The sequence below is a fragment of the Eurypyga helias genome, unplaced genomic scaffold, assembly GCF_000690775.1.
Source record: "Eurypyga helias isolate BGI_N326 unplaced genomic scaffold, ASM69077v1 scaffold4706, whole genome shotgun sequence".
Lineage (NCBI taxonomy): Eukaryota > Metazoa > Chordata > Aves > Eurypygiformes > Eurypygidae > Eurypyga > Eurypyga helias.
The window spans coordinates 1-15,478 of record NW_010257080.1 but is presented as its reverse complement, the minus strand read 5'-3'; the positions used below and the strand labels follow the sequence as shown (position 1 = coordinate 15,478).

Below are 15,478 nucleotides of genomic sequence, written 5' to 3'. Positions count from 1 at the left end.
GGCGGCCCCTTCCAGCGCCTCAGGGTAGGCCCCGCCCGACCAGAGGAAAACCCACCGCCGCCGGGAGAAGGGCAGCGAGGGAACCACGGTACAGCAGTTCCCAGGGGGCAGAGAGCGTTATTAGCTTATTCTGCTCTACTGTACTCTTTCTGAAGAGGTATGAAACATTGTTTCCTGCCCCCTTCACCGCCAGGGCTCCTCCTGTAAAAAAAAAAAAGCCCAGTCGAGATAGGGAAAAGGAGACTTTCTCCCAGCCCCGTCTTACACCCCACTGCAAGGTACAGACACACAACAGGAGTGAAATACAGTATATTCCATTTTTCCAGCCAGTCCCAGCAACAGTCCAACATTCATTTTTTGGTATCAGCCATCATTCAGCGTTGAGAAATACAAACAGACTGTCAAAAACGAAACGCTCCCTTCAACTGCGAACTGCGTGGGTACACTTCAGTCCTCCACGAGCTGGAAGTTACTGACAGGAACTGTGCTGTTGATACCTTACAAGTTTCATCCTGGCACTAAACCACATTGAGTCTGGTAAAGCTTTAGTATTCTAAAGTCTTCTGCAAAACTGCTCCTGGGCTCCTCTGTCTTTTTCTAACAGTCTTGCAAATACACACACAGGATGTGCCTCAAAAAAGGCTTCAGAAATTCCAGAGATGATAAAGATTAGCTATGAAGACTATATGCTGTTCATGGTATATTCTGGAAGTAACTGGAGTACAAGTATCTTGTTTCCTTCTGCAAACCAGAACCATGACAACTTTTACAATTTTAGCTTTAGGAAAAACAAAGTTATAAATACTAGCGCATCATTTTATTCCCTTCATTGTTACTTAAAATCAGCAATTAGGATCTTAAAATCCCCATATATCATAAAAATCAGCATCTCAGTCTTGCCAAAAACGATTGCAATACATTTCCTGTTCTTAAAATATGGAAATAACTATACATTCAAAAGAAAAGCATTGTAGTTATATACATAACAGCATATTCAAACAAATACAAGACTTCTAATCACTTTATTTAGACACATTTTGTGTTTGCCCCGTCACTTCTGACAGACGAGTGAAAGAACATAAGCTGTCCTGCATTCCATTTTCATAATTGTACAGTAAGACACAGCAGAACACAAGCTGGGGAAAAGCTTTGTCAGTGTTGTCCACTAATGGATACTGACAATACCATTGGGATGTGCTTGCGCTATGGTTATGTACACTAACCCCCTCCTGGGAGAGGGCTGCAAGTTAAACGTGAAGTTACTAGTATGAGCGAATAGCAGGCGGGACAGTTGAGCAGTCTTCTTCATTCAGAGTCCTGTCAATCACGGGTCTGTACTTCAAGGTAACCTAAAGTAAAAGGGAACAAAACTTTGAGACAAACCAAGCTCTTGTATCTAAACAAGACAGCCTAGCTAACAGGAACGACTGAATAACACAGAAGACAATGACTTTGCTGACATTAAGCTAGAATTTCTCTATTGTTCTTTTCCTTCCACAGGACATGAACAGCTAGTAATCTACAAGGAACATTTAAGTTCTACCAAGTTACTGCTGACTGAATTCCTTAAAAGCAAAGCCTGACCAGGAATGGTATCAGAAGACCACTACTTTAAAAAAGCCTTTTGGACACAACCAAAGGTTTGGCTAAGACTGCTAGTTCCTTGTTCTTTAAGCTAAGAAATCCTTGGAGACAGAGAATGCAATGGATCAGTTAGGAGACAGAATTGTGTCACTCTTTCTGTTCTCAGCAGCTATTCAGAAAGTGAGGATAAGTGAGAACACTTCAAACTAGGTACAAGAAAGCTGGAAATGGGTGGGGAGGAAATGAAGAGGATTCAGACAATAGGATACAACTCAAGATTTTTTAGGGTCAGATTTCAGTTCTCTCTTTGAAATACCATAAAAACTTCATGCTAAACACCAACAACAGTTTTTTCCACCATCAGAGGAAAAGAAAGCAAGCTTTTGAGCTACCCTGACATGAAGCAAAAAAAAAAACCCACAATACCAGCCCAAATCATAAAGTCACTTCCCAACGATCAACAGTAATGTCTCCCAGTTACGGCAACTGTCCAACGTTTTTTGTTTGTTTTGTTTGGGTTTGGTTTTTTATTTTCTAAGTACACTGAACTATATCAGGTACTTCAGACAGTGAGGATCATTTGCAGGGTTACCATGCTATCACGAGCTGTCTATGAGAGCAGGCGCCTATTGATTGAGAGAGCCTCAAAAGCATCAGGTTCAACGTACCTTCCCAGAGGGGACATCCACATACGAGAGAGTGTGCTTTCTCCAGTGCTCTTCGAATGGCTTCCGCTGTTGTCCCTGGAGCGGCTTAGAATAGTCAAACTCATCTATCCGTAACTAAGGACAAAATTAGATTAGTACAGACCAGAAATTACATCTGCAAATCACTTTACAACCACACTGCATTCCGGTTACAACTGTAACATAATGTGTCTCCTAATAGCCAGCAAGCTTTATCTTTACATTGCCCATGTCAAATTCTAAATACTGAAGCTTAATGAGGGCTTTAAGGTAATGTTCCTTGCATCCAATAATTATTATTCCACTTTAAGTCCTCTTCATACATTCATGGCCCTATTATTACTGTAGTCCTGGTTTAGACCTCTCCGATCATTCAGATGCACACGAGGAACAACTCCTCTCTCAAGATCATTACCCAACATTGCATATATTGGGCATTTTATATATAATAAATAAGAACAGATAAAACAGAGCTGATGGTACCCCCACCAAATATACATTAATCTTAAGACTATGGAGACTGTACTTTTAAGAAATTACAACTTTTAAATAAACCATCTGAGGACACCTAACAACAAAATTCAATCCTACATCCAGGCCACAGAAAATATTTGTACCTTATAGTCCTCTCTGGCATGAGCACCCCGGGACTCTTTGCGAGCCTCAGCACCGTAAATGGTCTGTAGAGCACAAAGCATCAGGTTTTGCAGTTCGAGCGTCTCCACCAAGTCAGTGTTCCACACAATGCCTAGTAAAGTATTAAAATACTGTGGAAGATGTTCTACAAAGAACTTACTCCTCAATTTCTGTCTGTCCTATCGCTGATACTTAGTATCAAACTAGGCAATGCTCTACCTACTGCAGTTACAGTACTCTAATACTGAATTACTCACTGTTGCCTGCAAGGGTCAGTAATGATTCCTACACCCTAACAATCCTAATGAACCTTTGAAAAATTCAGTAGTTCTACCAGCTGTCCCTGTTGCATGTGTACTACTGAGACAAAAAAATCACCCCACAGATTGTTGCCTGCTTCGGTACCTACCTAAAAACTCAATCCACCCCACCTCATTTCAGATTGCAAGATTGGGTTAAATGGTAGCTCTCTGAGTAGATCCCTAGCAGATCCAGCCTTCCCTTCCTTCCAACCCTCAGAGAGAGGGGAAAAAAAAAAAAGCGCCTGATAGTTGTACGAGGTGGTTCTTCATCTAGGTATCTCCAAGGTGGACTCAAGTTCACTCACATGAATGTACCTTCATTTGATCCCTGCATTCTAAGCTATAGTAACGCTTTTCTTGATGCTTGGCGACAGCTGCCCAAGAAAGCCAGGTCTACTTCCAGTGTTGGGATACATATCCAGTAGCAGTAGTTGGAGAGAACTACACAGCATGAACAGACAAAAGATACATCAGATATCAGGATATTTAGATTTCAGGAAAAAAAACCCACTCTTCACAGGGAGGGTGGTTAGGCACTGGAACAGGTTGCCCAGAGAAGCTGTGGATGCCCCATCCCTGGAAGTGCTCAAGGCCAGGCTGGATGAGGCTTTGAGCAACCTGGTCTAGTGGAAGGTGTCCCTGCCCATGGCAGGGGGGTTGGAACTAGATGATCCTTAAGGTATCTTCCAGCCCAAACCGTTCTATGATTCTGTGAAAAGGTACATCATCACCTGTACTTAGTTAACCAAGCTCTCCAAAGATATACTGCCATGTCTTGTAGTGTCTGTACGCAGCACTGTCTGCTCAGCTGAAGAATGAAAACAGTGTTCAGCCTATGAATAGTGTTGCTACCTTTTTGCAACTCCCTGGCCTTTTCAGAAGATTCTAACAAAGTTCATCCTCATATCTGAACGATTTCACATCATGGTCTGATCAAAACAGCCGTTAGTACCTCATGCAGTAAAATCTGATTTCAGTCTCTGCTTCTCTGAAAGAGTATGCAACCAGAAAGTGACTGGTAAGACGAGGTACATCACTCATTACCACATTTAGTAAGTAGAGCTAAACAAAATATTTCGGAAGATTCAAAATGGTCAGTCTCTCGCCAAAGTTTCAAGAAGCACATAAGAAGGTTTACAAAAGAAAAAAGAAACATTTCTCCCAGAGAGTACTCTGGCTAAGGCACATTCTCTGCTATCAAATTACCTCTGTCAAATGTCTTCAGATGAGCCAGATCACCATAAATTTGGCTAAGTTTTTCACAGCCTTCTTGGAGTACAGAACCAGTACGAAATACAGCAGCATGGTTTTGCATTGTCTGCAAGATAGTAAAAAAAAAAAAATATCAGTTTCATATGCTGAAAATGCACAATATCCCATATAACTTCACTATGTCCGACAGAGCTTGATAAAGAGCTGTTTTGACTTCAAACACGTCTGCAGCCTGAAGAAAACACATTCTTCTGTTCATCCCAAACAGAGGAAACCCCCTCTATTATACAGTGGGTAAGCTATCTAAGAGGAACAACCACGAAGGGAAGAAGAAACCAACAAAACTGATACAGCCTTTGCTGTATACAATCTTCTCACACTGCTTTTTACTTCTGCAAAGCAAATCCTGAAGTGTACTTCTCAAAGGGACCAAACCCCCTCCACTGCTGCAGCTTCTCCCACCTTACACTTGAGAGCTTCACCAGGTTTACCTTCTGCATGTTAAGTCGCACTTCTGAAGTTCTTATGGTTCCATCGGCAAATCTTAATTTGTCAAGATTAGCAACTGACTCTTCACCAGCATTTGGTTTAATGGAGGGAACTGGCTCTCCTAATAAGAAAGTTTCAGTAAGTTTAGTAGGTCAGGCTTGGTTTTGGTTTCTGGCAGTTTCACAGATCCACAACTTCTAAAAGTCAGGCTTGACTAACACACAATCCATTTTCTGCCCCCAAGGTACAGGTTAACTGTAACTTTCCTGAACTCCCATCAATAGTATTGATACACTTAAGAGACCTTGGGAGAACACACACATCATATTCCTTCCTGTGACGGTAAGGAATTTATAGGTTTGACTAAATTCTGCTGTTAATTCCTTAAAAACAGCAATTGATGCAAATTCTCCTCAACTATGGAATAAGCTTCTGGCTCCTCACCACCTTCTCCTATACTTCCCTTGTCTCCTCACCCCTCTTGGATCTGTCAAGGTACCAGGGACCAACCAGTCAATAAGCTTGGCAGTTACACATGAGCTCTGCATCTTGCCTCTAACACTGGAACCCATCTGTTACTGGGTAACCAATCAAATACAGCATCTTACCAGCACACCTCATCTCATGCGTAGCTTGGCATTCAGACTAATACAAGCCTTCCTGCAACTTCAAACGCAGAGGAGCCACAGAAAGATCCAAATAAATGTTTGCACAAAACCAGAGCCAATAGGCACGGCTAGATCTAAGCTGATTCCATCAGGAACCATTACTCTGTGCACTTTGTGCAGTCAGACTGAAAAAACAAACCAATCTATTAATCTGGATGTTAAGCGATGAGAACACGTATGACTACTTCTGGGACTTCAGCTGCTCTGGCAATATAACAGACTCTTACAGTATTTTACTGAGATTTTGGGGAGTTTTTTTTGCTGAACCAGATTAGCAATTCATTCCCTATATGTGGATTATCACTGCTGAATATTTTTAACTACAATTTTTACCATCTCATCGCTTGCATGTGCAGTCCACCTTATAAGTCAACAAAGTGGCAGCAAATTCCACTACACAAGAGTGCCAAGCGTAAGACAGATTACATTTTGATGCAGAAGATGCAGTGCAAGATGTGGATAGGTCAGTCTTCACATTCAACATTCTGTTTTGCCAATTTGTGGAAAATCTCAACTGTGTTTGCCAACAGCTTTGACCCAATTCTTGTTTTAAAAAGGTCAACACACAAAGCAAACGTTCGCATCAAATATTTGCATAGCAAAGCTCATGACTATAAAAAGCATAAGCACTGACTTACACCTTTTCTAACAAATAAGGGTCTATGTCTGGGTTTTGAATTTGAATTAGGTAGCAACAACTCTTTGTTGGGCAGAAACAACATCATAAAGGCAAACATCTCTAAAAAATGAGACTTACCTGGCTTGCATGTCTCTGCAATAGTAAGGGCACAAGCACGACCAAAGACCACCAAATCGAGAAGAGAGTTTGCTCCCAGTCGATTTGCGCCATGGACAGATGCAGATGCTGCTTCCCCACAGGCGTATAGACCAGGTACCACTTTATCCTCACCATTCACGTGCGTAATCACCTATCATTTCAGACAGTCAATCAATCCTTATTTCTTAAGCTGTTTGTAACAGTGCAAATCTCCTTAGCTGCAAATGCCACACGCATGCAAGGATGAAGTACAGCAATCTAAAGTCTTCTCAAACTCCAAAACCATAAATACCTAAATTCTAAAGGTTAAGTATTAATAGTAGGTAAATATAGATAGCACTAAAACATAAGATTTCTTTAGTTATGCTTATGGAGAGTGCATGGTTCTGTTTCATCACAAGTCAAAAAAGCATAGGAACAAAGTCTGATGTGCACACTCTTCTAAGGCAAAATTTCACATTTAAGAAACTAACAAGTACAATACACTGAAACAGAAGAATTCAGCTGACACCATCACGCTGACTTCGAACCAGTATGAGTTGGAGGAATCCCCTTTAGTGTAGGGATTACAAGAAGTACCAAGAATTAATATACATTAACCTGAGTTATAGAGTGTAATGGAGCCCTAGGTTGATCTTTGTTCAACTGTATTATCCTCAACTTCATAAACAGAGAATTGTTGTCAGACATGACAGTAACTGTGTTTTAGATGTTTCTTGGAACTCCCATCTTCAGATGGGCTGGAACACAGTTATCAACTTTTCTACAAAAACAAGCCAGATGGTGTGTTTTAAGTACTCTGACATAATTTCTTTTTTTTTTTTTAAATTATTACTATTATGTTATTCATCATCCTTACATTTATGAAAAACATTGTTAATGCTTTTATATTTGGAAAATTATTTCCTATTATTATGATTAGAAAGTATATTACTTACCTGTCCTTTGTAGTTAGTAGGAATACCTCCCATATTATAATGCACAGTAGGCAGAACAGGAATAGGCTCTTTAGTGACATCGACTCCAGCAAATATCATAGCTGTTTCTGAAATTCCTGGGAGACGGCTTGCTAACTGCTGTGGTGGTAAGTGGTGCAACTGCAAGTATACATGGTCTTTTTCAGGACCACAACCCCTACCAAAGACAAAGTCAACATTGGAGTACATAACAGGAATTCTGCAAACACCAGTAATACTCCTAATACAATTCGTTTCATTTGTAGAAAAAGAGAAACTCAAAGGTTATCAAGCAAAAATTAATACCTAACATACTGAAAAGACTATTGAGCCTGGCAGAATTTAAGCATTATCTTTCACGTCCCAGCATTCTTTTCATAATAATTCACAGTATTTAAGACTTTGAACCACTACATCTCTGCAGAAATATGTAAAAATTTGAAGCAATTGGTCAAGGCAATAGAGCACTAAATTATTTCCATTGTTTGCAGTTAAGAGCATATATACTAAACTTGTTCAAGCAACTGCCTCTAGATACACCAAATTCAAACAGGAGACTCCCAAAATCCTGTGTTCCCTTTCCATAACATTAGAAATAAACATGCAAAATTTCTGCCCTACATGCAGTGTTCAGCTAACAGTTATTGAAGCTCACTCCCGTGAATCATCAGGTGTTTACCAAATGAACTACTGTACTGTACACAGTCTCGTATGATTAAGTATTTATTCTGCAGCTTCATTAAGAGTATTTAACTAACCTTCCTTCACGGATTTCTATGGTCATAGAACGAGAGACTACATCCCTGGAAGCCAGATCCTTAGCAACAGGTGCGTATCTCTCCATAAATCTTTCACCTTGGCTGTTAATTAGAATACCTCCCTCTCCACGACATCCTTCTGTTATAAGGCAGCCAGCCCCATAGATACCTGTCAAGAAAGAAAATACCATCAAATAAGATATGTCTAGACAGCTTCATAAATCAGGATGACCAGAACTGAACAAACAAGGTCATCTTAAAATAATGCTAGTAAGTCACAGGAGTAAATTTTACTCCTCCCTAATCACTCAACTACGGACTGTCCCCCCAAGACTGCTTAGAATCAAATATTGTTACTCCTTTCAAACACTCTTCCTGAAAGTTAATCAAGTTGATTCAGAACATCTACAGTATCTAAAATATTAGAACTGGAAGAGATCTGCAACCATCAGTAAGTAAGAGGAATTTTACAAAGCATTTTGAGACCTTTAGCAATTATTTTGTTCACGAATACACCAGAAGTTCAAGTTTTAAGTAAAACAGAATTAGATTATCTCAAGGCCAGGTTGCTCATCTTTGTTCCCTCTTCTCCTGCGCTAAGGCAGTACAGATGGCTTCAGATCATGCAGAATGTCAAAGCTGCCTCCGTTTTGTTTTCTTTTAAAGAAGGAAGGCCTACCTGTAAGCCTTCAGCACTGGCTCACATAGAAAACAAAAATGCTAACCCACTCATGCACTTGATAATTACGTTAAAAGCTACAGAATTATCATCAACACAAGCTATGAAGCTTCTTTGACTAGAAAAAAAAAATCAAGTCAAATGAACACTGGATCTCTACGACGTAACAACAATTAACACTGTAAAATTAAGTGAACCATTCAAAAACCCTCACCACTTATCACAAGTTAAAACTGAGCATTTAATTAGAAATCAACTAGTTTTTAGTTTGTGACTAGTTGTCCATAGTTCAGATAGTTGTCCTGTGCTATAAAACCACAGTCCTAAAGATATATCTTTATTTCAACTGCCCCACTTCCACAAAAGATTCTAGTACATAATTCCTTTTACATCTCTCCCACTGCCTCTGTACCTCCTATCAAACCCTCTCATATTTTAAAGGCAAATGGAAATGAAAGTTTAAGAGGTGAAGTGGTTTCAGCTTGGAATTCATAAAACCTGTTAATACTGGAAAAGACAGCACCTCCAAATATTTAAATATTTTAAAGTGGTCTTTAAATCAGAACAGCTGAGATTTCTTGTCTCTTAAGGCTTACTCTCAGATTTACATTCAACAGCAGCTGCAGACAAGTCTGAACGCCCATCATAAGCAACTAATGAACGAAGTGCTGCAGAGAAGTGCAAAATGACCTGAGCACCTTTTAAATCAACAACCACCTTTTAATCACACATTAAAAATAATGTTGTATTATTTCATACTCTGTACCTGTAGGGTGAAACTGTACGAACTCCAAGTCCTGGCAAGGAAGACCAGCTCGTGTGACCATAGCGGTGCCATCACCCGTACTAGTATGAGCAGATGTACAACTGAAGTAAGTGCGGCCGTACCCGCTGCAGAACACAAAAATTAACAGAATTAGCGGAGGAGGGGTCGAAATCACTAGTCCAGAACACTCAACCACACTGTTTGCACAACAGTGGAAACAGAGCAGAGCATTACTAAGCGAGATTCCTAAAGTTTTGCCATCTCCTGTAATAAGTTCCAGCAAAAGAAAACAAAATTGGTATTGCCCTGTTATGCTCGACCATATTTTAAAAACAGGTGGTGACCAAAGGTCCGAGAATAACAATTCCAAAGCAGGATAGTCAGGTTAGTATCAGAAGCCTTCTTGCCACAAAAGACATATCAGAAAGTTCTCTGAAATCCAGTAACATAAGACTTCATCTGAACTATTACTAGCAGTTTTATCAAAAAAAGACATCTAACAATGGATTATACCCTTGATACGGCCCTGATCTTATATTCTAGATTTCAAAATTTAGCTGCCTAAAATTGGGTATTATACATGAATTCTTAATCCTAAAGCAAATAGGTTAACTTTCAACACTATTGAGAACTGCAAGTACTCCCCATTCAGGACAAACTCCCAGAGGAAGCATCAATCTACATACTGTATGTCGCTCAAAGCACGCAAGTATAAAAACAGCCTCAGCTTTAATAAAGTCAAATTATGTAGGCAACCAAACTAAACATTTTTTCTTTGACAGATACGTCTATAAATATTTTGCATACTTAAACACAGGAGACAGACATAAGCAGCAAAAGAATAATGCACATAATATTCTAATACACACATACAAACTTCTGCAACCAAGTAATGTTAGGTTACATTCATCTTCTGATCCAAAGTAGACCTCCTAATGTATACTCGGTCAGAAAATTAGTATGTGCCTGCTTTCAGAGGGAATGACTGAATTCAGGTACATTGCTTTTGCTGAAAGAGGGGGGGAGGTGAACATAGAAATTACACTTTAAGTCAATGTCATCTCCCCACTGTGGGTTCAGATACATGAACAAACAGACTTCCAACCAGTAGCACTCGCAAGCTTCTGTCCTTCATCATAAAGTTTACATTACCCAGTGGCAATGACAGTGTTCTTTGCCCTAAAACGATGTATGGTGCCATCTTCTATGCAAAGGGCAATAACACCACGACATTCTCCATTTTCCATAAGTAGGTCCAAGGCAAAATATTCCACAAAGTAGCTTGTATCATATCTTAGAGACTGGAGGGAGGGAAAAAAAAAAAAAACAACTTCTAAGAAAAATCCAGAAACCAAAGTAACCTCTCCTCAAAACTGCCAATGCATATGGGCTCTATCAGGACAAAACACACCCCCACCAACTCTCAGGGAAGCTGGTTATCTCACAGATTTTTTATAAAAAATTTGCTAATGAATCTATTTTAGCTTAAAAGAGACACAAGTAGTTACCAAATCCCTTAATCCTGAGAAGGCGCAGCTAGTCGGCAAGGCTTGGAATTTCCCTCTACGCCTGTAGCCAGCAGCAGTGTTGGATGCACGCACCTTTCACTTCACCTCTGGCCTAGAAGCAGAATACATCCCCGGAGGGGCCTAGTACGCCAGCAGAAGCAGCGGGCACCAAGTCAAACATTCTTTCAGGCCTCAGGGATCAGACCAGTGTTTGGCAGCACTGAGCATTTGTATTGCAGCAGCACGCGTAGGGTTGAAGGAAAGCAATTAGCTAGCTACTCAGTAAATAAAAAACCATTCGCTACTAGGTACTTAGTTCAGGTTTCAAGTAGCTTGCTACAATTTTAAAATAACCACATCTTCAATTATGGTCTGCAGAACCGGTAGGATCAGCTGCTGGATCACCAGTCATTACTTGCCATAGAGAGAGTTCAGAAATGCACAGTAGGCCTCCATTCATTTCCACCTCATTTCCCCCTGCTCCCTGTTTGAAGATGAATAAAAGTCTGCCTTCTACATCTTTTCACAGTTCCCCAGTGCTGCCGTGTCAGATTTTCTGAAAGAAGTTCTTTGGGAAAGGTTTGCATAAATTCTCTTTGGGTCTAGTTAAACAGACACAAAAGTATAAACAGTGAAAAACTACTACAGGCCACAAAGCTAACAGCGTACACTAATTAATATCCGTTGTCTTCATGACAGCCGTTATTATGATGTTCTTTCAATTTATTCTATTCCTGCATACTCTTGACAAAAAAACCCAAGCATCACCTAGGCCACACCCTTCCACCACATCGCCTCAGGAAGGAAATCCAGACCTGTTATCAGTTATTCCCCTGGATTTATCATTCATATATGAGTAGCTACACATTTGGTTTGGTGCGGTTTTCTGTTGGTTTGGTTTTTCTCAAACTCCAGGGGGAAAAAAGGAAAAAAAAAAATAAGATTGTTAGTTGCAAATAGAAAAACCCAAACCAAGTTTACTTCACAGCTGCTTACCCTGCCATAGAGAGTATGTAACAGTGAGTGTCCCGTCCTGTCCGCAACACAACAGCATCTGTGAGCCTGTCCTCCTTTTCCAAACTGAAGACTCTGTCCACCAAATGCCCGCTGATAGATTTTTCCTTCTTCAGTTCTGCTGAACGGCATCCCATAATTTTCCAGCTGTCGAACCCAAGTACAAGCATCAGAAACTCTTGTGCATAACAATCCAACAGAATATTTTACTATTCTCCTAGCAAGCGAATCTCCTTGGAAGCTAGCCTGTGCTACCAATACTTAGAGATGGCATCAACCCCGCTGAGTCCCACCTCGATCACAGCAGCTGGGGCTTGCTCGGTCATGTAGTGTATGGCATCCTGATCACCCAGCCAGTCAGACCCTTTCACCGTGTCGTAGAAATGCCACCTCCAGTTGTCATCCTCCATGTTTCCCAGAGCAGCGTTGATCCCTCCCTGAAAATAAAAATCCATTTGCCTGGATTTGTATTACTGAGGTACAATATTAGTATGTTTTTTCTCACTTCTGTTAAAAATCACATATACCATTTATGCCTCTGCCTACAAGAAATACAGTAAAGGCAGATTTAATGTGTCTTCCAAAATAATTTCAACTAAATATGCAGTATTTATGAAAGGAAGCGTGACCTTAAGATGGGCTGTGCATATCCAAATTGGCTTTCTGACAGCAGGTATTTTAAAAACGTTTGTTCTACCTCGTTTCTCACCTGTGCAGCAACAGTATGAGACCTGGTGGGAAACAGCTTCGTAACACACGCTGTGTTAAAACCAGCTTCTGACAAACCAAATGCAGCCCGCAGACCCGCTCCTCCTGCGCCCACAACAACGGCATCAAATTCATGATCCACTACTGGATACTGTGTGGATATCTGGAAAAATAAAAGAGTTGGTTATGATCACAAACATTTCAAGCCAGGTCAAGCTTAAGTCTCATGGAGACGCAAGCAGTATGGGTTTCATGTAGACTCTTGCAGCAAATACTATCTGTTACATACTCTCTTGGGCAGAAACTATCCTTAAAAAAAGGCATGCTTTAGCAACTGTCTCACTACGTACTTGAACACAACACTCCACGAAATGCCGAGTGCCTGGTTGTTTCATGTCTCCCAGGCACGAGGCGTATCATCTATCTGTTATTTACAACAGAAAGAAGGACAAACATACCGAGTCAGAAACCTTCGTTGAAGCATTCTTCTTTCCGTAGACTGTGAAGTGTAGGTTACGTGCAAGAGGCTGGCATGCCGCTGGCCACTATGGAAAGAAGTCCAGACAATGATTATAGAACAAATGTTTCCACAAGGAATACTCTCGGCATGGTTTTTATTTACAACACGTGCAAGAGGCTGGCACGCCGCTGGCCACTATGGAAAGAAGTCCAGACAATGATTACAGAACAAATGTTTCCACAAGGAAGACTCTCGGCATGGTTTGCTATCCTACGTTTACAACAAACCATTTCTTACCACTAATACCGCATCTACAACACACCTGTGACCTGGGCAGTGACATCAGCACTTCCCTGTTTGAAATGTATCCTCAAATGCACTGGAGTGATATTTGATTTCCCCAGCAACCGTTACATTCATGCCTCAATCACCCTATAATATGCTAACAAGCAGGTCTTCCCTCCCTGTCACTTCCAAATGTCCATCTCTTCCCTCATCACTGAACTACAGTACACCTCTCTCGACCTAGTTTTTACCTTCTTGCGTCACAGTGAATCTAATGTGTCATTACATCTGCTAACACACTTCTGGTTTCAAGACTAAACTTAAAGATGGCTGTTAACACCTATTTATAAGGTGTTCTACTAGCACCCTCCTCCAGGCAGTCACTCTGCCCCTTCCAGCCTGCTGCATTATCACTCTTCGGGGCAATTCCATGCCCACCTCAACCCCTATATTAATCATCTTCATTAATATTCCACATACAGAATCAGACCAACTCGTTCACCCGACAGCCAGATGAAACTTAAGTATTAGATGTAATTTATAGGCAAAACAGCTTTCCCAACAATCATAGCTCGAGCTAACAGAGGTGTCCTCTCTGCAGCAAAACTGCTTTCGCAGGCTTGAGTGTGAGGAAGTTAGACCAGCAGAACCCTAACTGACACGGCAGGCTGCCTGCGCACTTTAAACGTGGCAGCCACGCATCCCCTAGCACGTACTACCACCGCTTCTTTCCAAAACACTGTTCCACCAACAGCACAGCTCTTTTTACTGCCGTAAGATGCTTCTTGCAGGTGAGCAACAAGACATTTGGTTATTGCATAAAGCAAACCAAAGGAAGTCTTTACCGTACGTAAAGGCAGCACAGAACAAACAGGTTCCTGCATACTGAGTGTTGCTTAAAGAAAGTGCAAATGGCTGAGGGAAAAAACACTCACACACGCCCAAAAAAAAAAAAACAACACCCCAAGAGCTAAACACTGTGGTTATGACCTGAAGCCCCAAAAGAAACTGACTCATTTTTTTTCCTCCCCTCAGAGTAAACAGCCGCCACAACCTCCCAGCGGAATTCCACCGCAATGCCTCGCAACTTATTTCTCTTTAAAAAGCTTTGTTCTTTTCTGAAGTCACTATAAACATCAAGTATATTTTGCATCGGAGGACTCTCAAATATGTTATAAAAAAACCAAAACATAGCCACGCAACTGTTTAGCAGACTGCTTTTCACTACTAAGCTTCCGCAAAACAGCGTTTTCAGAAATGCTCTTCCCAGCCACGTACACATTTTGGGTGAAGTTACACGTACGGATTTCTGCTGCCACTCAGCTCTGTTTAGGTTCCTTCTGAACAAAACTCCACGAAGCAAAAAGAGATGTTAAACTACATTCAAAGGAAACACTGACCACACCAATCCTGAATCATCATGCTACCAGGAATATCACAGTCCTTATGACATCAAATGGTCCAATCAGCCAGTTCACTGCCATCTAAAACATAACAGTGTGCTCTCAGCCTTTCTTTCTCAGTAGGTTGTTTTCTGCACCTGCTTCATCAGACAGGGATGACTATGAAAAGAAACGGAAGACTCCCACTTCGCCACGGAGGAAAACAAGCCGTCACTAAGGACACCTTACAGGTCAGCTCCAACCGAACCGACAAGAGTTTAAGCAGCACCTTCCGGACACAACCGCTCGTCAGACTGCAGCAATATGCAGAGAGATGCTAGCTTCCACGCAGGACCAGAGGGAGCCGGCAGTCAGCCCTCTACCCAGGTGCCGGGACCGGAAGGTGCTGCACCTGCCAGACTTTTCCATAGCCTTTCGGCAGCACACCCCGTACCCTCTGCCCCTCGGGGAGCCTGCTCGCGGCCTAAGGCTACGGCGCTCGCTTCCCAAGCCAGGAACAGCGAGCCTGGCGGTGCCCACAGCCAGTTACCTCCCAGTGACCTGCCCAGGAGCCGAGCAACAAGCGTAACCACGGCCGGAGGGCCCG

At 41.4% G+C, this 15,478-nt stretch overlaps 1 protein-coding gene across 1 annotated transcript; it reads right to left on the bottom strand.

The window, feature by feature from the left end:
- Positions 1–965: 965 nt before the first annotated feature.
- Positions 966–13,284, bottom strand: SDHA (succinate dehydrogenase complex, subunit A, flavoprotein (Fp)). The gene is made up of 14 exons (XM_010153869.1): positions 13,203–13,284; positions 12,746–12,907; positions 12,330–12,473; positions 12,019–12,183; positions 10,667–10,815; positions 9,515–9,639; positions 8,070–8,238; positions 7,294–7,489; positions 6,335–6,506; positions 4,912–5,030; positions 4,415–4,526; positions 2,888–3,018; positions 2,253–2,366; positions 966–1,349 (listed from the first exon to the last, which is right to left on the bottom strand). Exons 3-14 carry the CDS (start codon positions 12,444–12,446, stop codon positions 1,263–1,265), a joined length of 1,656 nt encoding a protein of 551 aa, XP_010152171.1. The 5' UTR covers positions 12,447–12,473; positions 12,746–12,907; positions 13,203–13,284; the 3' UTR covers positions 966–1,262.
- Positions 13,285–15,478: the final 2,194 nt, after the last annotated feature.